This window comes from Triticum urartu, chromosome 7A (genome assembly GCF_056163025.1).
Source record: "Triticum urartu cultivar PI428250 chromosome 7A, HENAU_Tu73, whole genome shotgun sequence".
Lineage (NCBI taxonomy): Eukaryota > Viridiplantae > Streptophyta > Magnoliopsida > Poales > Poaceae > Triticum > Triticum urartu.
In genome coordinates this window covers 709,794,264-709,818,645 of record NC_141879.1, presented here as the reverse complement: position 1 = coordinate 709,818,645, position 24,382 = coordinate 709,794,264, and the positions used below count along the sequence as shown (strand labels likewise).

General features: G+C 46.8%; 1 protein-coding gene across 1 annotated transcript in view; it reads right to left on the bottom strand.

The window, feature by feature from the left end:
- Positions 1–24,108, bottom strand: part of LOC147961906 (uncharacterized) — a 29,327-nt gene extending 5,219 nt beyond the window's left edge. The window contains exon 1 of the mRNA XM_087533983.1: positions 24,022–24,108. Coding sequence (XP_087390109.1) covers positions 24,022–24,108 — 87 coding nt within the window. The remainder of the gene's footprint in view (positions 1–24,021) is intronic.
- Positions 24,109–24,382: the final 274 nt, after the last annotated feature.

Genomic DNA, 24,382 nt, shown 5'->3' with positions numbered 1-24,382 from the left:
AATAAACAGAGAGGATGTGTACCCGGAGAACAACAGGGGAGGCACTGACGAAATTTATGCGTCGGATCCGGAGCAAAGCATATGGGAAAACGAACCCAATCTACACATACTCGGGCTGTCCGTGGATAGCGTTGGACAATTCGAAAGAATCAAGGTTATAAATATGCAAATGCATGCATATTTATAACTATGACGCTTTCGAACGGGAGACACATATTGGTTACGCATACTGATGATTCAAGACACATATATAGCTAGCTACCAAATTTCATGTCATTTGTGCAAATAATTAATGGGGGAGAAGGACATGTCATTTGTGCTCACCCACGAACGAAGGGGCAGAGCTCGTCAAACGCACGGCGCGGTCGTCGAACACCAAACCTCGCAGCGATGAAACAACTGCACATTTAAATCTACCCGATCAACACAATTATATATGATGTTTTTCATAACAAAATCGAAAAATATATGACCTAACTAATAATTCACAAATATATAACCCCGTCGGCCTCTGGAAGGCCAAAGAGCACCTTTTCGGGAGGTTTAGGGGGTCAGGGTGTCATGTCGGTGTCGGGGTGCTGTTTCGGGGTTAGGGTGTCGTGTTGGGGTCGGGGTGTCGGGGTGTGGTGTCGTGGTCTGTGTGTCGGGGTGTGGTGTCGGGGTCGGGGTGTCGGGGTCAGGGTGTCGGGGTGTGGTGTCGGGGTCGGGGTGTCGGGGTCAGTGGTCGGGGTGTTTCCTTCTATCCTTCTTCTTCTTTCCTTCTCTTCTTCTTCTTCTTTTTTCTTCTTCTTTCCTTTCTTCTTCTTCTTCTATCCTTCTTCTTCTTTCCTTTCTTCTTCTTCTTCTTCTTCTTCTTCTTCTTCTTTCCTTTCTTCTTCTTTCCTTTCTTCTTCTTCTTCTTTTTTCATCTTTTTTCTACTTCTTTTCTTTTCTTCTATTCTTCTTCTTCTACTTCTTCTACTTCTTCTACTTCTTTTCTTCTTCTTTTTCATCTTTTTTCTACTTCTTTTCTTTTCTTCTTTTTCATCTTTTTTCCACTTCTTCTTTTCTTCTACATATTCTTTTTTCTAACACTAACACTAAATTTTCTTCTTTTCTAACACTAACACTAACACTAACAATTAAACAAGAATTAAACAGAAAAAAAAACTCACCGGAGCAGGGGGCGACGCTGGCGCCGGGGTGGTGGGTGGGTGGGGGGGCGGCGGGGCTCCGGGGCAGTGGGATGGCTGGGCGGCGGGGGCGGGGGCGGCGCCGGGCGGGCGGGGCGGGGGCAGCGCCGGGCGGCGGGATGGTGGGGGCGGTGGCGGGTGGGGGAGGGGGTGGGAGCGGCGGCGGCGCCGGACGGCGATGGGCGGTGGCGGGTGCGGCGAGGGCGGGGGCGGCGCCGGGCGGTGGGGGCGGGGGCGGGGGCGGCGCCGGGCGGTGGGGGCGGGGGCGGCGGGGGCGGGGGCGGAGGAGGTCGAGGGAGAGAGATGAGTAACGGGCGGGGGAGGGGGCTCGGCCGTTAGTTAGGTTAGTTAGGGTAGCCTTTGCCGTCCGCCCTCCTTTGCCGTCCGCTTTTCTTCATATTTGCCATCTGCGGCGGACGGCAAAGCGGGGGGACGTTAAGTATTCTTTAACCAGCTCCTCAGTGGGCCCCCCCCTTCCTCTTTGCCGTCAGCTAGCGGACGGCAAAGATTCTTTGCCGTCAGCTAGCGGACGGCAAAGAGCTGGCTGATGGCAAAGGCTTTCTTTGCCATCAGCCAGTTCTTTGCCGTCTGCTTTCGGGTAGCTGATGGCAAAGAGCTTCTTTGCCATCCGCTAGCTGACGGCAAAGAGCTGGCAGATGGCAAAGTAGCTGATTCCAGTAGTGTCTTGATAGTATGGTGCCCTCTACGCAACTAGTCCACCGAGAAAGAAATGAAAGAGCTACACCGTCTTGAAATATACTCCGAGGGGAAGAAAACGTCTCGTGCCAGGGGAGAATCTGTGAATTATTCAAAGCACAAGATTAGTCCGCAAACATGTTGTCATCAATCACCAAAACTACCTTGAGAGAGATATGTCGTAACAATAGGGAACACAATAGCATATAAACGCCGCAGCAAAACAAGTCCAGAACTGAAACCACTTCAGAAAAGCTCAAGAAACAATATCCTGAGTACCCATAATGCTGGCAAGATGCTTAGCAAGCTTATTAACTTTCTCTTGTTTGGCGCTTAAGTCCTCCAGCGCTTGCTGTTGCACCAGAAAGTATGCATCTGAATTCTGCAGGGACTTCCTCAGTCCTTCGGCTTCCTGTCGCATAACATCTGATCGATGTCTTTCAACTTGAAGTTGAGACTCAAGAAGCCGAACTGATTCAGGCAACGAGTTCGAAGAGCTGGTGCCACCAGTGGTAGCCAGTAACTCGAACACTACATCAAGACAGGACTTTGGGGTTGTCTCAGTGTCTTCAATATAGTTTTTATCAGCTTTCTTGGAGACCAACAGGGATGTCTCACTATCTTGAACCTTATCTGCATTACTTCCTTTACCATTGCATAATAGGGTACTCTTCTCCAATATTTTATCCGCGTTCTAAAAGAGAAACAAACAAACACATCTCAGGTTTACCAGTTCAGTAGTAAGGTGGACAGGATAACAGCATGAAACAAACATATATCTATGTAGTATGGTCACTGTATGGTCTATATCATTCTAGTTTATGTTGCCAAATTAAGATAGATACAGTTCGAATCATATCTATTTAAGACAAAGCAGCATAGACAGAATATAAGTGTGGGAAACTACACAGCAATAACAACACTTGTAATGTGCATGGCATGAGAACATAACTGTTTATTCAATTGAAACTGAAATCAACATAGAGCAAGTTACAACAGCAAACAGCCAAACACGTTGAAGAAACAGGTTTAAAACATACCTGTTGCGCCATTGGAGTTTCAATTGCATCCTTCAAATTTGAAATTAGTTGGTATCAGTAAATACAGTGATGCAAGAGCAAAGTAGTATGAAACATAGCTACGGAACCTGACCTGAGAACAATTCTTCTTCTGCTTTAAGCGTTGACTTCGGGTTCGGAGTGGTGGTCCTCGTGATTTGGGCACTGCAGTTTCCTTACTAACTGCTCGTGTTTGGGTGCTCTGTGGTGGAGACGGTGTTGTGTCAACGGGAACTGGGTGTCTATCTGCTGGGGTTGGGGTTAGAAGGGGTGTAGCTGGTTCTTTGTCCAACTGGGTAGGGGTACAATCTGCATGAGTGTGGGTTATGTGTGGTGGGGCTGGTTCTTGGGCAAGTACAACCGTGGTTCTACCTGCATCGACAGGTAGCACGATCTTTTCTGAAGACCGTGTTTTTACTCCCACAGATACTGCCATCACTCCCTCCAATTGAAATGGCTGATAAACAAGAAAAGTAATTGAATGTACAGACATTGTAAGATAGACAGGTGCAATGGATAGTAGGTAAGAAAACAGGGCATGAAATAATTCACATTTATGTTGTCTAAGCAAACAGAATAGCAGGACATAATTTCACATATATGATGGCTAATTAAACAGGATAGCATGACACAATTTCACATGTATGATGGCTAACTAAACATGATAGAATGACATACTTCATAATATGATGACTATGTAAACATGATGACATGATATAACTATACGATGTGTCTATTAAAGTGGTTGGCATGCCATAAATCACAAACATGCCATCGATGGAAACATGATGGCATGATATAATTCACAGATAGAATGACATAATTTAAATATGATGACTATGTAAACAGGATGAGATGATATAACTATATTATGTCTTTAGAAAATGGGTTGGCATGCCATAATTCAGATACATGTTGTCTATGTAAACATCGTAGCATGACATAATTCAAATATATGATTTATATACTAAGTAAGTGAGCAGAGGGCAATCGCATATATGATGTGTCAACTAAGGAGATGGCATTCAATATTGTGTATATGATGTAAAAACTAAGCATTGCAATACAACATATGCATTATATGAGTAATATAACTCTGCCAAGTTTGAGCATACACCTCAGGGGGATAATAGGACTGGTCATCTGCCTCTGAATCCTCCTCTGAAGAGCTATCTGTAACCAACAAGATATCTGCTTCAGCAGGTAGCATTGTCTGCTCTAAAGACCTTGTTTTCACTCCAGATTTCTCCATCACCAATTCAAATGGCTGATGCACAGGAAGAGCAGTTGAATATACAAACATTGTCGACAAAAGCAATGAGAAATACAAAAAAAAGGACGGCATGATATAATTCACATATATGACGCTTGCCTAAATAGCATGGCATTGCATAATTCACATACATAATGCCTTGCAACAAGATAACATTGCATAATGCACATATATAATGTCTTGCAACAAGACATCATTGCATAATTCACATATATGGTAATTAGACACTAAACAGGTGGCATTCACACAAAGCACTAAGCAAATGACATAGCAATGCAAGATACCATATGCACGATATGAGCAACATAACCCTGCCAAGTTAGGGCATGCACCTCGGGGGGGAAATATGACTGGTCATCTGTCTCTGAATCCTCCTCTGAGGAGCTATCGGTAACCAGCAAGACATGCGCTTCGTCAGATAGCATTGTCTGCTCTGAAGACCTTGTTTCCACTCCAGATTTTTCCATGACCGTGCCAAATGGCTGATGCACAGGAAGAGTGATTGAATGTACTAAAATTGTTGACAAATTTAACACGTAATAAAAAATGATGGCATGATATAATTCACATATAAGATGACTGGCTAACCAGGGTGGCATTGCAAAATTCACATATATGATGCCTGGCTAGACAAGATGGCATTGCATGATTCACATATACGATAAAGAAACTAAACAGATGGCATTGACACAAAGCATGTCTAAACTAAGCATATGACATTTTAATGTATACAGTAAGCAATGCAAGGCACCATATGCATGATATTACCAACATCAACATGCCAAGTTAGAGCGAAGACCTCATGGGGTAAATAGGAGTGGTCTTCTCCTTCTGAATCCCCCTCATAACAGTTATCTTCCTCTTGATTACGATCCGAAATGGGTGGAGGGGGGCTGCCTTTGCGCCCACCATGGAACGACGTCTGCATGAAATTTTATTGCCACGCAAGGCTCATCTCTTTTGCTCTACATGATCAGTTCCATTGTGTACAATAACTGGCATGCATAGGAATAGAACATAGTGAGATTATGTAAGGAGTGCATGCATAAATCCAGAGTGATGGTAGCAAACTGTGGATAGACCCAAAACCAATGATAGCAGGAAGATAATAGCTTTAGTTAAAAAATACAGATAATGGCTCCTTTAATGTTTGTTTGCACCCAACATGAAACTCATAATAGACACCGGAGATTAACCAGATAGTAGACAGATAGTACTGATTGCTGCCCCAATATGTACCCCACAACCATTTAAAAACTCAAGTTTCAGCATTAGTTTGGAACTGACTCGGAGTCTAATAGGTGAACACGACGATAATGTAGCATGTCATCATATTAAGCGACGCATAACGTAAGCAGACATGAAGGAGTGCGACCTCTCTTGCGGACCCATGTAGTCCTCAAGGTCATCTGCTCAGTTGATGATGGTAATGCAGTTGCCGTGGCTGCCGGCGGCGGGGAAGAAGATCTGAGGCGGCGAAAGACAGTCTGGAGAGCGGATCCCTGCTATGGTGAACCCTTCCGTCGTTGGAGCAGCTGAGCTGGGGTGGAACACAGCGCCGCAGGAGCAGGACAAACCACACAAGGTTTTCTATGACACATATCTGTAACAGAAGTAATTGAGTAAGGGCTTGTTTGAATTTGAGGATTCTAACAATGCAGGGATAGGAAATAGACAGGAATAGGATAGGAATGCACGTGCAAAACAGAGAATTTAAAAACACAGGATTTCTGCCAATCTGGGTGTTGGATTCACAACAATTGGAAGATCACAGGATGCAAAAAAGCATGGTGAGATTAAGTCAAACCATAAGAAAATGTACAGTTATAATGCTATTATGCTACTATCTCTTAGTCTTGTGCTTGATGAATAGGAATATGAAAAGGAGGAGAAGTGGAAATTAGAATTCCTACGGTTTTTCTTTCAAGGAGACACTAAAGGAACAAATCCTACAGTTTTCCTTTGCTCCATTCCTTTGCACCAAATTCATGAAAAGTAGTACCATAGGAAACTTTCCAATTCCGATGTTTTTCATTCACTTTTCCTTTCAAGCACTGGCGATTCTAGTAGGCAGGCTTGAGCAAGGAAAATCCTACACTAAAAAAATGTTTTTGTGCTACTTCTATTACTTTGGACCCAGGCCACTGCCATACTAGCTCAACTCCCAGGCCCATCGACAAATGCACAGCTGAAACACGCAGAGATAAATAATGATGGTGTTCAAGAGAATCCATCACGGATAGCTAAGTTGCCTGGTACATCACTGCTTGTCATATAGTAGGATAAAATAATCATATTTCCCGTTACTACGAGTGCTCAGTGGACAATATATATAACATGTAGAGTAAAAAAGAGATGCAACAAGTGTAGAACCTCTTTGGCGAAGCCATGTCGATCTCAGCGTGATTGGGTTGGCCGGTGAGGATGCTCCGGCTGACTTGGCTGTCGGAGGAGGGGAAGAAGATCTTAGGTGTCTGGAGATGGAGCCCGAGGTACTGCTCCGCTGTGATGGAGGGTTCCGTCGTTGGAGCAGCTCCGGTGAGTTGTACGACGCCGAGGCTGAAGCAGGACAAGAGAGACAATGAACAACGTTAACCTGAGTGGAATTCTAATAGCATCTCCAATACATGACGTAAAATACATAACCACAAAGTGCTAGATGTAAAATACATCAGCCGCTCATCTCTGAACTTAACTGTCGAAACTGAACTTAACTGTCGAAACTGAACTTAACTGTCGAAACTGAATTTTGCTGTCGAAACTGAATTTTGCTGTCGAAACTGAACGCACTAGCAAGGTGAGGCTACACGTCGGTCGACTGACTTTTTCATCTCTGGTCAGTCGATTTTGCAGCCATTGGATATGAAATCAAGGGCCTGCGGTTCATCTTCAACCTCCACCCCCCTGAGCCGGCCAAACAGCAGCCCTCCGCCGCCCGCGGCCGACGGTGCGCCGCCCCGCCCGCCCCGAAAACACTCCCCACCGCCGGTCCGCCCCCGCCCCGGCCATCCCTCTAGGTCACCCCGTGCCGAGCTTTTTCTCCGGTGATCCCCACGCCACCGCCCCGCCAACGCCCCGCCACCAACAGTGACCACCGCCCCCATCCTGAACCCTAAGATAGATAGTGGGGTATCTCTCCAGCAAGCCCCTCTCCCCGCTGCGGCTGGTTCTTCCTTCACCCCGGCGAGCCCCCCCACCACCTGAAAATCGACTGACCCAAAAGTCGATTCAGTCGACTGAAGTGTAGCTAAATCGGAGCAGCATCGCAAGCAAGAGCAAGAGCGAGAGCAGCAGCGCGAGCGAGAGCTAAAGCAACAACATGTCCTACTGATGTGGACATCGCCGCCGAGGGAGCGACGCCGTGGAGGAAGTGGCCGGTGACGCTGCCATGGATGGAGCCGCGCCATGTCGGCTCGGGACCGAGCGCCGGCAGCACCGTGAGATCGAATTAAGAAGAAAATGCGGCAATTAGTGTACAACCTCTTTGGTGGCGCCGATTAGGCCGCAGCTTCATCCGAGGAAACGGTGATGATGATGCTCTTCCGGTGGTGCAGGTGAAGACGGCGGTGTGGGAATGGAGGTGGCACGGAAGACGAGGGGAACGTTGGGGCAGCTCCTTGGAGGTGGAGGATGGGGTGGCTGAACCGGCGGGACAATGAGATCGACGACGGATCCTCATCCGGTACGGTGGATGAGGGACGTCGAGGTGTTGCTGTGGACGATGTCGTCGGGGAAGAGGCTCCGGCTGGGTGGCAGACGGAGCAAGGTGTGGGGTTTCGTCGCGGGTTTTCGCGGCCTCGGTGTACGAATGGGTGGGCGGATGGGATGGCAGTGGGGCACCATGGCTTAGAGACGCGCTTGTCCGAAATGTGGGGTAAGTTACGAAAGTATCCCCACCGATTTGAGGCGGTTCTTTCGGTTCAGGGGTACCACGGGCATTTTGCGTGTCTGGATTTCACAGGAGGTGGGAGTTTTCGTGCGCGTTGTAATTTCGGAATAGCAAGGCGTGGGTTGACATGGAGGGAGTTGTCGGAGCACAACGAGACAAAGATATATCTTAAATATTTCGGGCTAACAAGGCGCGGGTTTAAGAGGCGGGAGTTTCGCAGCATGATAGATAGAGACGCTAGCTTGAATTTTCGGCATAACAAGGTGCGGCTTGAAATTTTGGAAGAACAAGCTTAACGTGTACCCAAAAAAGACAATTTGCACCTCAACACGCACAACACACACACAAACACCATTTAGACTAGAGTAAGGTACACGTGCATTGCACACATGAGATTTGGCAACCAAATTATGAATAAATACCACATTATAGTATGCAAGCTTTGAGTCATATATGCATGATGTAGATGTTCGTTTAATTCTTATAGTTCATTTCATTCAAAATCATCTAGTTTTTATAAGAAAGCTAATCTATTTTAAGATTCATGGAATTGTGTGTCGTAAGACATAAAGTAAAAACAAATAATGGCAAATCATGTAAAAACATTTGGGCAATTCTGATACGGAAGATTCTAGAACAAATAAGAAGTGCTTGTGTTTTGATGTTTGTGCATTATGCTTAAGTTCAACCATGGAGTCTTCTAGATTATACATGTGGCGAAATATGGTGGAATCTAGATGATATCCAACGGCCAGTAGTGCTCAAATTTGCCATCTTTGGACCATCGGATTCGCCTCATCCAACGACCATCTTTCAAAGTTAAAGTTACCCACACACAATATAAAAAAACATAATATATATAGGGGTATAGATATAGATATGTGATGCAAAAGCCGCCCATCATCTCCAATTAGAATAGTGTGTCCATGCACAGATGCAACGTGGCCAAATGATGTGTGCTATCGGTATCTCAAATTCAAATCAGTCTGACCTTGTTCAATGTGTATACATTACAACATGCTCGTTTCCAAACCACACCACGCAGATCTCTGTTATATTCATGCATGCACGGGTTTCAAACATCAGGATCTCTTATTCAAATATTTGAATTCAACTTTACATTGATTGTGACCTCACCTATTCAGCTATTCTTTTACACCCACACAGTAGTCTTCTCTTTATAATTGTACCACTAACTTTCTCTCGTGCATGCATGCACACACACTACCAGTCGGCATTATCCATCGCACGCATGCAATCATTTTCTTCAGGTCGGTCTCCCATGAAGGCACACACCAACACACATCCCCTCTCCATCATATCGGGCATTCTTTATCTCTCACGCGTGCATGCGCAACGATCGATGTTCCTCTATGTATGTGTGTATATAGCTAGGTCTTTCATAGTTTTCCACACAAATCGATCAATCAATATATTCAGTGAGGTCTCACCCTCTTTCCCACGTCCACATCGATCAATCTATATCTCTCTATATAGGATTAACATATATAGCTAATACACCCACATTAATTATGTATCCAACGCCCCCCTCTCATCATCCATGTCTTCCTCTTCATCTCTCAGATGCGTGCACAATGGCGAAGACAGGGGGCAGTAAGGGCCCTGCCCCCTCCCCCCTAACATCACTATATATCAAGGCTAATATGAATGTGATCATTAGACAATTGCTGCTAAAAATGGTTTAAGTTCATGAATTGACCCTCCTCATAAAGGATTAGCAATGCTTGGCCCCCTAGCTCATTTATTTTTCATGGCTCCGCCACTGTGCGCATCAGCGCACGTGTTCGCCCCCTCTCTCTAAATATCGATCTCCACTTGTGCATTCCTTCATAATCTCCCTCCACTCGGCCCCTCGCACCATCTTCTAGTCCACCCACCGGATTTTGCCACATGTACAATCTAGCAGACTCCATGATTGAACTTAAGCATAATGCACAAACCTCAAAACAACAGTGGTTCTCTTTTGTTCTAGATTCTTCCGTATCATAACTGCCCAAACTTTTTTTTCTAGTTGAATTGCCATTATTTGTTTTTACTTTATGCTTTACAATGCACAATTCCATGAATCATAAAATATATTAAGGGCTTCTTTGATTCAAAGGATTCTCAAAGGAATTTTGGAGGATTCTAATCGTTAGGAATTTTTCCTATCTTGGTTGTTTGATTCGTAGGATTGTAAACCATAGGAATTTTTCCATATGATTCATTTGCACTAGATTTCATAGGAAACATCCCATCCACTCAAACCTCTTTGAAATAATTCTGTGTTTTTCTATGCACAATCAAACACTCGTACAATCCTGTAGGATTCAAGACGACATTCCACTATAATCCCATGTTTTTCCTATTCCCACGTTCTTAGCTTTTTTATAAAAACTAATTGATTTTGAATGAGATGAACTATAAGAATTAAACGAAGGGCTACATCAGGCATATATGACTCAGAGCTTACATGCTATAGTGTGGTATTTATTCATAATTTGGTTGCAAAATCTGATGCGTGCAATGCACGTGTACCTTACTAGTATTTCGAGTTTGTGCAAAACACATAAACTAGAATACCAATGGCACGCTACACAGTATCTCTCTTACAGTTCATGAAGCCACGTGGCACATGTGTAGGCGTTGTCGCGACCTCCTTGCGTGGATTGATCACAGTGACGTGCTGCTGGTTCCAGAAGAATGTACTCGTCCTCCCTGAGCCATACTGGCGGTAAATGCACAAAGCGAAGATGTGCACGCACGCCATGCACGCACTCATTCCTCGCACGCACACGCGGGTACACGGGCGGACACAATTTTGTACCAAGATCCACCCCATGTGATAATTTGATGCGTGTAAAGTCGTTCACTTCATTGATGGTCGATTAATACAGCGCATGCAAATTGAGTGGACGTGACGGCGGAAGAAAGACATTATTACTCCACTGCGTGCATGCGAGTAGTTAAATCGTGGGTTGCTAGTAGTACTTCCATTAGTCTCCTTCGTATTTGTGCCAATTTTTGACAGTAACATACTACTCAATATTTACGCATTTGAGCAGTGTAGTACTTGAAATTTATGTTCCGCTAAACTCATCGGGAGCCGTTTCGGGCCTCGAAACCAAAACCATCAATTAATCTTTACCTTGTTCCCATCACATTCAAAAGCCTGCTCACACCTACTAGTAGTATGTACCAAGCCTGAACGTGTTCCCACTATGCAGGTATTAGTACTAGTTCTAGTACTTAGGTTATAAAAAGGGGAACTACCTAACCGAAAATCACTCTACCTTTCCTCCTCATAAGTGCTTCTTCTTCGTCCGTCGTTGCCATGGCCGGTGAGCGGAGCTCTAGGTCGAGAACTACTCGTAACAAGGGAGCGGCAACCAAGAATGCGGAAAAAAAGAGAGGGCTCGCCGCCACGCAGAGACCTCGAAAGATCTCTCACGGGAAGGCGATGGCTCCCAGGAGCGCCCTAGCCGCGGAGGCGAACATGCCGAGCCGGCGGAGCTGGAGTCGTTATCCCTCGACGGCATGCCCGATCAGCTCAATAAGCAAAAGGAGTTCATCCAAGGCTTGATGGAGTTGCTGAAGGAGAGCCTCGACGACATGCTCGCTGAGCTCAATCAGCAGGGGGAGTTGACCGCCGGCTTGGTGATGCTGCTGAAGAAGAACATTGCCTCGGAGAAGAAGGCGACCGGCGAAATCCTGCGACTTCGGGAGGACAATGCGAAGCTCTGCCACGAGATCGACCTGTTGAAGGAGAAGAACGCCGGCTGGAAGAAGCTGCATGAGAATAGTAGTTCCTCGATGAAGATGCTGCAGGCCCTCGCCATGGAACAGAAGGAAGAGTTGGCGAAGCTCCGCATTGAGCACCCGGCTGCTGTCAAGGTACGTAATATGGCCGTGGAACAGATGATGAAGGCTCGCGTCGAGAAATGCCGCGTCATGGACACAATGATGAAGATGGCGGAGGAGACACGCAAGGAGATGGAGGTCGTGCAGGCGATGAAGAAGCAGTTACGACTCCGCGGCGAATTAGATCATTTGGGGTGATAATATTTCTTCTTCTTTTGCTCCTGTGTTTCATCTTTTGCTTCGGGTGTTTCGCCGCACGTGTCACGTTCTCTGCGAGGCATGAATAGAACAATATTTTTTTGAGGGAATGAATAGAACAATGCTAACAATGAGATGACTAGCAAATTAGATCATTTTTTATCGCCATATGGCACTGGGCTGCCATGTTTCGTGCTCCTCCGTCGCAGTACTACTCCAGTGGAAAACTTGAGTATACCGCATGGTTCTTTGCTCCTCCTCGATCAGGTAGTTGGCGCATTTATACGAGCAGTCAAATCACAAGGCCCCGCCTTCCAGCAGTAATGAGCCGTCAAATCACAAAGGCCCTCGCCTCTCGTGAAACCGACCAAGCTAGACTGCCCCGCCCTCTAGCCTTTTAAAAAATGTATACTTTTGTACAACAGTAGTATCGATGGATTGCGCCATGGAGCAAAACTTGAAATTAAAAAAAAGGTGGTACATATAGAGAGCGCTCATCGCCAAATTATGCATATAGTACTATTAAAAAGGCTAGTCACAATAATGGTGTCCAGCACAACCCACCCCTCAAATAAAACTAAGAGGGTGCTTGGATACGTTTTAGTCCCATGACTAAAAGTAGTGGGACTAAAACATGCTAGCCTCACCCATGCTTGGATCCAAATACTAAAAAGGCTAAAATCAAGTTAATGAGCATTTATTATCCTCCAAACCCTCCAATCCAGAACTCGCCTGTGTTAAAGGAGAGGAGTTAAATGAGTAAAGAGAAGACTAATCCACATTTTAGTAGGGGTACCCCTGACTAAAAAAATTTAGTCTCAAGACTAGTTTTAGCCCCTCTTTAGTCAGGGGTGCTTGGAACTTTAGCCTCTTAAAGAGACTATTTTTAGTCAGACTAAAATAAGTCCCTTGGATCCAAGCACCCTCTAAGCATCCTGGAGTTCTTTGACAAAACTAAGCACCCTGAAATTTTTTGACAACTAAACTGCTGGCTATATGATGTTGGCCATATATATTGTACGTATATAATGTGAAGAAACGAGTGGTAGTACTATACCAACTAAAAGATGAAATGTAAGAAATACTAGTATGTACGTACTGAAGAGTTAAAGTAACGAGAAGAAACATAACATAGTTCTGCTGGGGGCTCAGCACAACACACCCCTCAAATTAAATTAAGCACACCTGAAATTAAACTTTGCAACTGTTCCGGTAGACACTGCATTAGAACCACCATGAGCAACGACACTGCCACCTTACTTGGAGTCCTCGTCCACGTCCTTGAGTTCGTCCTTGTCCCTCTTCCTCTTGGCCGATACTTCTTTGCTTGAACCGCACACTTGGCTGTTGCTCTTCATCCAACCCTTGTAGATATTAAAGCAAGGGTAGCCATCCACTGCAGCATACTGGATGTGGTCTATATCTAGTACATTCTGCTGCCATGCATGACGATGAAACGTGTATGGAGGTTTCACCAGTTTACCGTACGAAGGATGAACCATGGCTCCTGCCAGGGTCAGCATTGAAGGCTGACGAGAGGGCACCAGCCGATTCTTCTGGAGGTCGAAGGGGTTGCCTACAACGAGGCCTATCCGACCCAGGATTTCTTTGTCGTTACCAAAGTCTACAGTAACGAATTTGACTAGGTTACTCCCGAGGAAGTCCTTAAAATCCTGGCACTCAACGTCGGCATGGCATATGTGGTAGACCAAGCATAAGTCATGCACGCAAACCTGGATCACAGCGGGCTTCTTCCTCTCTTCGTCCTTTAGATCCTTCTCTCGTCCCAGGACTGTGGTGTACTCAACATCTAGCCCAGCGACCCACTCATCATCTGAGTTTTCGAACATGTGTCTGAAGCGAGAAAGGCATCCTTTCACCGTCGCGAAAGAACGGCTGTAGATGACGTCGAACTCATCGCCGGTGATGGTTCTAACCTTGTACTCACCGCCGATCATGGAGATTTGGGACGCCATGGATTTCAGAGGAGGGTTAGGATTAGTGGAACTGCCGTAATGTGAATGGACGGGACGACTAGGAGCGAACCGCCGTAGTATTGAAGGACGTGCGGGGACGAGTAGGAGCGAACTGCCAGCGTGTGAACGGCAGGGTAGTGGCTTTCCATTCTCCCATGATACGGGCTTCCGAGAGCCCTTGGATCTGAGATCGAATGGTTGCATGGCGTGATTCTAGACCTATGGGTGAATATCCTATCCTGGAGGGTTATTCTGCAAATTTTCAACAACTTAGCATGCGACCGTTTGATCTCAGATCCAAGGGCTGCCAGCAGCCCGTATCATGGTCACGCCTACCACGACCGTCGCGTCGCTCGCGCGGTCGCGCCCTTGGAGATTTAACACGGTGCGTTAGGCTATCTAATATTGGCATGTCATACATAGTCATCACTTAGTCACTCATACTACAACAAGGTTGGTTATAAGTGTATTTTTTGTTACTCCTCTCTATCTCTTTCTTCGTACTCAAGGAAGAAACAGTGCTAGTAAGCGCGTGTATTTATTGCATTTGCCAAGGAGTGACCTCTTCCAATGAAATGGTGTTGCTAAGTTTGCTTCATTTAATTAGCTATAGACTCAAAATTGTCTTTTCACCTAGGTACACGCGCTTAGCACCATTTCTTCCTTGGGTCACCAAACTAGTCTCTCTCTTCTTGATTAACTTGCCACATCAGACTTTATGCCTATGTGGCAAGCTTAAGCACCTGTAGGAGCAAGTAAAAGTAAGTACAATAGTGCGCTTTACATGGCATTTTTGCATATGTGGAGGAAAGAGAGGCAAGAAAAAAGTGGAGAAGTGGGCTCTCATGCAAGAGCCAGCCTCTACTACATGGTGGAGCATTGGGAGAGGCACCTGTATGGAGGTGGTCAGGAATCTGGGAGACTCACGCCGGTCGTAGCTCCGCAGTTAAAATGATAATGGCAAGTCAAATCACGGGGCCCCAACTGTCCAGCAGTAACTCGCTGTCAAATCACATAGCCCTACGTTTGCAGCAGCCTACTCCCTCGTCTTCTCGCATCTCTGTCGAACCGACTAGGCGGAACTGCCCCGCCGCCTACCGCGCAGGAAAAGCCCCACCCTCGACTTTTAAATAGTATACAGTATACTAATTTTGTATCCATGGATTGCGCCCGCGCCATGGAGCAAAGCGTCTAGAAAACGGAGGAGACACGGTGGTCTTGCAATAGAGAAGAGGGAGAGGCGAGACAGTGGTTTTGGAATGGAGATGATGGAGAGGAGAGGAGATGGTTTTGCAATGGAGAAGAGGGAGAGGAGCGTGCGGCAGCGATTTAGGATTGGACAAGAGGGCCGGCGCGCTCTGACTGGATCAAAATATTAACTTTACTGCCGAGCCGGATGCCCTGATTTGGCAGCTGGACAATAAGGGGAAGTATTCCTCCATCTCCCTCTATCATGTTATCAACTTTAGAGGGGTTCAACCCGTGTTTATCCCTGCTGTCTGGAAATTGAGAGTTCCCCCTAAAATTCATGTATTTCTATGGTTTCTCTCCAAAAACAAATTGATGACTAGGGATAACCTTAGGAAGAGACACATCATCAAACCCCTTGATTGTGTTTACTGCTTGGAACAAGAGTCTTGTTCTCACCTATTTTTTGAATGTATAGTTGCTAAACATCTCTGGGCCCACATTGAGGAATATTTCTCTAGTCAGATTGGCTCATCCTTCGAATCTGTCGCCAGATTCTGGATTGCTACCAAAAAGTGCTCAGTTTTAAACATTGTTAGCTCAGATGTCCTTTGGTGCCTCTGGAAATATAGAAATGCTATGATTTTCAGTAACACCTCCTAGATTTCCATTCCGCAGGTCTTGAGGTTTATCAGGAACATGGTGAGGAACTGGGCGATTCTCTCCTCCGGATCGGACAAGGACAAGTTGATGAGCTTCGTGGAAACCCTAACAAGATCCCTCCAGAAACCGTTGGCGATCACTTGTGGCTGAACAAGGCTCGACCTGCTCTGGGGCTGAACCCGTGGGCTCGTCTCAAGATCTCTGATGAAGATGATGGGCACCTGGCGCCGAAAAAGAGGGACATCCACCATGCTACGCCTTCCAGCCCGGTCTCTCCGCTTCCTTACTGGTCGCCGCAGGCTGACACGGCCCCTTGGTTGAAGACCATGAAGGCTTCGCTGGACCCTCCTTGTGTCATTTGAGTGCTCTATCCGCTCTGCCTTTGGCACCGCTCGGGTGATTTGTGTTATTCAGAGAACTTGTTCATCCACCCCCCTAGTTTGTTGCTTTTTTACCTTTGCTTTCGAACTGCTCTTTGAGCTGTTGTATCAGAATATGTTGTGGTTTCATTCTCAGCAACGGAACTGGGGAGATGCTCCCTGTTTTTCTAAAAAAAATATTTCATATGTTATTATATATTATTTTTATTGTCATCATATATTTAACAGATACTTACATATGTAAGAAAACAATATCCCACGTCTTCTTAATTTATAAAAATAATTTCTTAACAAATAAAATCCTGGATTGTTTTGGCACGAAAATCCTAGTGATTGTGTACAAAGCTTGGTAAGATTTAAGGACGAATGTAATAATATCACTTATTATTTAAATATATTTATAACAAAATGCTCAACCCCTTTTTATTTTTTGATAACATTGCTGGCCCAACCCAACATTATGATTAGAATCAACCCAGCAAAATCGTGTATTTCGAGAAAGTGCAAATGGCCTATAATTTTTTAGGAAATAAAATAAATGGGCCGCATGGACGCTACATTATTTGTTCACCCAGTCCAGCTAATGGCTGTAATTCAAAAAAAGATCAAATTGACTGTAAATTCTACCGCGCAAAAAAAAGACTGTAAATTCTGAAAAAATGGGTTGAATACGTGCCACATTTTTGGAGGCTGAAATGTGGGCCAATAGGTCGAAGCCAATGCAAGTCATTGTCAATTTAGTCAACAAATGATTCTGACATGTTAGCCGTTGGATTTAGATCCAACGACAGGCATCCATCTTCAATCTCTCGTCTTCTTCCTCCAGCGCCGTCGGGACCACCTCCCGCCTCCTGCTGCTAGCAGCTCTGCTTAGCATGCTTTGCTATGAAGCACTACTCCACCGTTGGCCAGGCCATCCCTCCACCCCTCCACACCTCCTGTTCTTCTCCACCGACTACCGAACCACACCGCACTAGAACCAGTTAACCCTCGTACACCTCTCCGTCTGCGACTCTACTCCCGCGTCTTCCCATCTCCGGCTCGTTGCTGTCCGGGGCCTCGCTGTCGTCCACCACCTTGGATGCGCTCGGCGCGGCGTGGTCAATGTGGTCAACGAACGACACCATCGGAAGTAGAATGTGCGTGGAGAGGCTGACAGCTGGGTCCACGGCCGCACACAAGGAAATGCCTCCTTATTACGCGCAAAATAATGATTCCTCCACCTGACGTCTGGGACCCACCGGAAGGGCCTCTGTATTTCGCGAAATAAAGTGCCCCCCGCTGACATGTCGGACCCACCAGCTATCTTCGCACGCAAGGAAGTGCCTCCTTATTACGCACAAAAAATGAATATTCCCCCTGCCAGCTGGAACCCAGCATAGTGGGAGGCTGACTTGTGGGCCTACCAAGTTGACGGGGACGGAGGGCTTTGTCAACTTAGTCAATATGAACGATTCTAGCTCCTATTACCGTACAATGTTCATCCAACGGCTGTAGTGCTTCTTCAACCTCTGGTCTTCTTGCTCCAGCCACCCAAACCAACGCCGGTCGTGCCGCGTGCTCCTGCCTCCCGTGGTCGGCTGTGATGCCGCGGAGGCCTCACCGCCCCCTACTACTCCCACCGCTGGCCAGACCATCCCTCTACTCACCCACACCCCCTGTTAATTTGCGGTGACAGCAGCCTCACACCGCAGCCAAACCAGTGAACCCTCGTACTCCTCTTCGTATGGGCATCCATTGCTGCGTCTTCCCCGGCTCCGAGTCGTCCCCTTCCTAGTCCTCGCCGTTGTCCACCGCCCTGGTGCTCTCGACGCGGCGTGGTCAACATGGTCAACGACCGACTTCCATCGGAAGAGTACTGTACGTGCAGAGGCTGACAGCTGGGTCCACGGCAGCCGCAAGGAAGTGCCTCCTTATTACGCGGAAAATAATTATTCCTCCACCTGACAGCAGGGACCCACCGGATGGGCCACCAGTATTTTGCGAAAAAATCGTTTTCCCCTGACTACTGGGACCCACCGGACGGGCCACCGTATTTCGTGAAAAAAATGTTCCCCCCGCTGTCAGCTCGGACCCACCGGAAGTGCCTCCTTATTACGCACAAAAAAATGAATACTCCCCCGGCTAGCTGGGACCCACCTTGCTGGGAGGCTGACTTGTGGGCCTACTAAGTTGACGGGGACGAAGGGCTTTGTCAACTTAGTCAATATGAATGATTCTAGCTCCAGTGACTGTACGATGTCCATCCAACGGCCGTAGTGCTTCTTCAACCTCTGGTCTTCTTGCTCCAGCCGCCCAAAGCAGCGCTGGTCGTGCCGCATGCTCCTACCTCCCCTGGCCGGCTGTGCTGCCGCAGAGGCCTCACCGCCCCCTACTATTCCCACCGCTGGCCAGGCCCTGCGGCGACGGCAGCCTCACATCGCAGCCGAACCAGTGAACCCTCGTAGTCCTCTCCGCGCGGGCTTCCACTGCCGCGTCGTCCCCTTCCTAGGCCTCGCCGTCATCCACCGCCGTGGTGCTCTCCACGCGGCGTGGTCAACGTGGTCAAGAAAGGACTTCCATTGGAAGAGTATTGTACGTGGAGAGGCTAACAGCTGGGTCCACGGCCACAGCCCAGTTTTTTGTGATTTGCCAAGTAAGTCGCTTTGTCAGACCTGTTGGGCTGCAAATCTTTCAAGACGAGGAGAGCTTTCATTCGGCTGGCCGAGAAAATGGCCCATCAGTAATGAGAAATAGGTTGTACATTTTTAAAACACATCAAACCGGCAATTAGTTTCAAATATCTTTTTTTCATTTCAAGATTTTAAATTACATTAATTTTTATGCGTGGGGAATTTGTTGGATTTTATATTGATATACATTTATTTTTAAAATCAGTTTGAATGTGAGTCGAAATTTCGGGATTAAAAACAGTTCGGACCGCACCGAAATATGCAAAATTTCGTATAATTTTTTAACTGTTGCCACAATATGGGCTGCAATGCTAACAAAAAGAATATGGGCTCCAAAAAAACCTTAAGAATTAGCAAATGGGCTGTAAATTATTAGAAATAATGGCAGATGGGATGTATGCTGTTTTCCACAGATTTGAGGCTTTCCTAAAAAAGGTTGACGCACAAGCACTGACTGTTGGATGTCCATCCAACGGTCGTCGTGCTTCTTCAATCTCTGCTCTTCCTGCTCCAGCCGCTCAAACAAGCGCCGGCGGGACTGCCTGCTCCCTCCTCCTCGCGGCCGGCTGTGCTACCGCGCAGGCCTCACCGCCCGACCGTACTCCCATCGCTGGCCTAGCCATCCATCTACTCACCACACCTGCTGTTATTCTCCGGCGACGGCAGACGAACCAGTAAACCCTCATACAGTCGTACTCCCCTCCGCGTGGGAAACAACTGTCGAGTCTTCCCTGCCTCCATGTCGTCCCCTTCCTAGGCCTCGCCGTCATCCACTGCCCTGGTGCTCTCGGCACGGCGTGGTCAACGTGGTCAAGGAACGACTTCCATCGGACGTGGACTGTACGTGGAGAGGCTGACAGCTGGGTCCACGGCGGCAGCAAGGAAGTGCCTCCTTATTACGCGGAAAATAATGATTCCTCCACCTGACAGCAGGGACCCACCGGACGGGCCACCGTATTTCGCGAAAAAAACGTTTCTCCCTGACTACTGGGACCCACCAGCTACACCTTCGCACGCAAGGAAGTGCGTCTGGGCAAAAAAAATGATGAGCCCCCCTGACTGCTGGGACCCACCAGCTACATCTTCGCACGCAAGGAAGTGCGTCCGGGCAAAAAAAATCAAAACGATTCGCCCCCCTGACTGCTGGGACCCACCAGCCCCCCGACTGCTGGGACCCAGCAGCTACATCTTCGCATGCAAGGAAGTGCGTCCGGGCAAAAAACGATTCGTCCCCTGACTGCTGGGACCCACCAGCTACATCTTCGCAGGCAAGGAAGTGCCTGACAGTCGGGACCCACCTGGTCGAAGCGTACGTGGCATTGTCATTCTGGTCGCGAACGTGTACGTACATATATACTGGTGGATGTAGAGGCGCGCACGTGTCGTAGTAGAGGCGGCCAGGGTGCAAGAAAGAAAATACGGCCATGTATGTGTACATACGGGCGGGGTCTCGAACGCCTACTCGCGCATACATACGGCGAGGGCTCGTGTACATGGCTGGGTCCGAACGGAGAAACAGCGTCGTCGTCGTGTTCATGGGTCGGAACAGAATGCGTGGTCGTGTTCATCGGAAGGGCTTGGACGGAAGAGGCGATGGAAACGAGGCCTGGCGTACCGCACAACGGAGGAAACGGACCTCCTACGGTCGAAACGAGGGTCCTGTTGATCGGGAGGGGTGTGGCGTACCGCAAAACGGAGGAAATGGACCTCCTACGGTCGAAACAGGGGTCCTGTTGATCGGGAGGGGTGTGGCGTACCGCAAAACGGAGGAAACGGACCTCCTACGGTCGAAACGGGGGTCCTGTTGATCGGGAGGGGTGTGGCGTACCGCAAAACGGAGGAAACGGACTTGTGTTGGAGCGCTACGGTCGAAACGGGGGTCCTGTTCATCGGGAGGGGTGTGGCGTACCGCAAAACGGGACTCCACGGGATACTGTTCATCTCCACCGTCGACCCCCTCCAGCCTCCACGAGCTACTGTTCATCCACCGTCGACCTCCTCCAGCCTCCACGGACTCCTGTTCATCCAGCCTCCACCGCGCGCTACTCCACCGGCTACTGTTCAACCACCCCTCCACCTTCTACTGTTCATCCAGCCCTCCACACCACGGGGTCCTGTTCAACCACCCCTCCACAGGCACCCCTCCACCGTCTACTGTTCATCCTGCCCTCCACACCACGGGGTCCTGTTCATCCACCCCTCCACCGTCTACTGTTCATCCAGCCCTCCACCACACCACGGGGTCCTGTTCATCCACAGGCAACGCCACCGCTCACTGTTCATCCAACCCCCCCCCCCCCCGCAACGCTCACTGTTCATCCCATCGATCGGCTTCAGTTAGCAGCAGTAGCCAAGGAATCGCTCGATCGGGTTCAGTTAACAGCCATCGATCGATCGCTCGGGTTTAGTAACGCGTAGCCTGCAGTGCAATCGCTCAGGTTCAGTTAGAGCCCAACGCCTCGCTCGGGTTCAGTTAGAGCCAACGCCTCGCACACACGCGCGTACGTGTACGAGAGAAACGCGCATCGCTCGGCCCCCGACCTCCCACCGTAACCGGGAACTCCCCGAAATTTTCCTCCCCCTCGCTTCTACCACAGTTTTTTCCATCATGGACGGCCCAAAGAATGTCATGCAGCTGCGTCTCCGGCCCGCCCAGGACGAAAAGCCCATTTTCTGTCATGATTTTTTGTCATAGAAGTAGGAGCCCACCACATCTATGATGATACCGGGTTTTGTCACAATTATCGTCATAGAAGTGTCATATGTATGACAGAAAAAATTTCGTCCGGCCCAAAAAGTCACGGATGTGTCTTTTTTTTAGTGTAGTTAATGGACAATATAGAATTTGAATTTCTCATGAGAAGACATACCACATAGCGACTAGATAATCTTGAAATATCAATACTAGATGGTATTACTCATGTACACACATATATAGGATTGTGAGGTGCACAAAGCACATCACTCGCCCATAATGGGATATTCCATTAATCTCTCACAAGAGCCAACTAAGAAAAGAACAAGATGCAAAAGGCTCAATGCATGACACACACGTACATGATGGGCAAACCAACACACACATACTTGATTGCTCAAGATAATCAAGTTAGAAGCACAACATATACAAACACATGCAAGGAACAAAACCAAACATGCAAAGGGGTAAGTAACTATCAATGTAAACACTTTAAGCACGAGTTACCACATGGAGAAACATTGGATATAAGATAGAAACTTGATAATTCGAATAACTTGGCTTGAGACAATTAGAATGATGAAGTCCCCTTAATTCTTCATAAAGTAGCCAAGTCTCCAATGCCCTCCAACAACACCTATTGATCAAGTTTGAGCTTGTTGGTCCCCAACCAAGTTGGGTCCTAAGAGGTTAGTCACAATAGGCTTGGCTACCAAAATGGTTCTCTTCTTGACACCACTTTGAGTACCAACAACTTTGGCAAACACATTGCCAACCTTATCCTTCCCAAGAGAATAGATATCATCAATAATAATTAGGTTGGATAAGTTACCACTAGTGCATGAAGAGGCGAGGTGACCTTTCTCACGACATAAGTAGCAACATCTACTCTTCACTTTCTTTTCACTTGATTTCTCAACTTGAGAAGCATTAGCTTGAGAATTCTTGGGAAGAGGACTTTCTTCAACTTGTGGTTGAGCATGAGATCGAACTTGTGGCCGCTTCCCTTGTTGCTTGTCACTAATGGCCTTCTTCTTCAATGGGCAAGATCTAACATGATGCCCTTCTACTTTGCACTTGAAGCAAACAATCTTGGCCGAATTCTTGACTTGTTCTTGGCCCTTCTTTTTGTTCATCTTGGACTTCTTCTTCTTCTTCTTCTTCTTGGAGTTGAATCCAAGTCCACCTTTGTCATTGGGGGATTTTTGCACACTCAAGATATTGTTGAGTGTGAATTTCCCTTCATGACTCTTTTCCAAGTCTTTCTTCAAAGAAGTGACTTGGGCCTGGAGCTCTTTGATTTCCTCTACATGGTTAGTCTCAACACAAGTACTAGAGGAAGTATAAGCTTCATTGTTAGAGCAACAAGGCAAGGAAAGCAATTCATCACAAGATGTACCAACATTGTGAGTAGATGAATTACAAGGACTAGCACATGTCAACATAGCATTTTGACTAGAAGTAGTGCTAGTATCCACATGAGGATCACTAGATGTTACCTTAGCAATCATGGCCTCATGAGCTATCTTTAGCACATTATGGGATACTAGAAGATCATCATGAGAGCTTGAGAGCTTTTCATGACTTTCTTCCAATTTCCCATAATTGCTAGATAGCAACTCAAGTTGAGCCCGTAGCTCAACATTCTCCTTCAAAATGGATGCTTCACAAGTAATAGAGTTAGTAGCACAAGCATCATCATTAACAACAAGAGGAGACGACAACTTGGAAAGCTCTTTTAAATAAGAAGCTTCAAGTTGAGCATGAGACTCAGTGAGTTTGATGAGCTCACCCTTAATGACCCTTGAGCCATTTTCGAGGTGCTCAAAATCCTCAAGGAGTCTAGCATGAGCAACTTCAAGCTTAGAATTTTTAGTTTCAAAATCATTGGCCACCACAAGAGCTCTATCACGAGATTCCCTCACTCTAGATAATTCTAGAGCAAAAGTCTCCTCAAGAGATTCCTTGGTGGTTTGTTCAAGTTCAAGAGCTTGAGAGAGGTCCGCAATCTCATTAGCGTAATCACGCTCATGACCTTCCATTTTATCAATGGTGACCTCATGCTCCTCAAGATGAGATTCCAACTCATCAATATATTTCTTGCCCTCAGTAGCAATAGACATGATTTCCATGAAGTTGGAACGAGCAATTTTATTCTTAAGAAGAGCTTTAAAAATCATTTCCCCCTTAATTTTTAAGGAGGCAACATCATCATTCTCTTCATCATAATCAACATCATCATCACTCTTGCCATCATCAATATCATCACAAGATATATTGGGATTCAAAGTGGGAGATACCTTTGAAGCCTTGGCCATAAGGCAATATGCAATAGAGGATGATTTTGGATCCCTTGAAGCACCATCCAAGACCACATCTTGTTCCATGGAGTGTTGGGTTTCCTCTACATTGTTAGCACAACAACTCGAGGAAATACATGCATTTTCATCATGGCAACAAGATATAGCAAGCATATCATCATGAGATTTAGTCAAGCAATTTCTACATGATATGCAAGGACTATCAACACAAGCATGTGAAACATTTCGAGTGCTCAAAGTGCTAAAGTCCAAAGATGAAGCATTGCAATAAGAAAGTGATGAAGGATTATCAACAATGAGCCCACTATCATCATTGCAATGAACACCACTACTCACCATG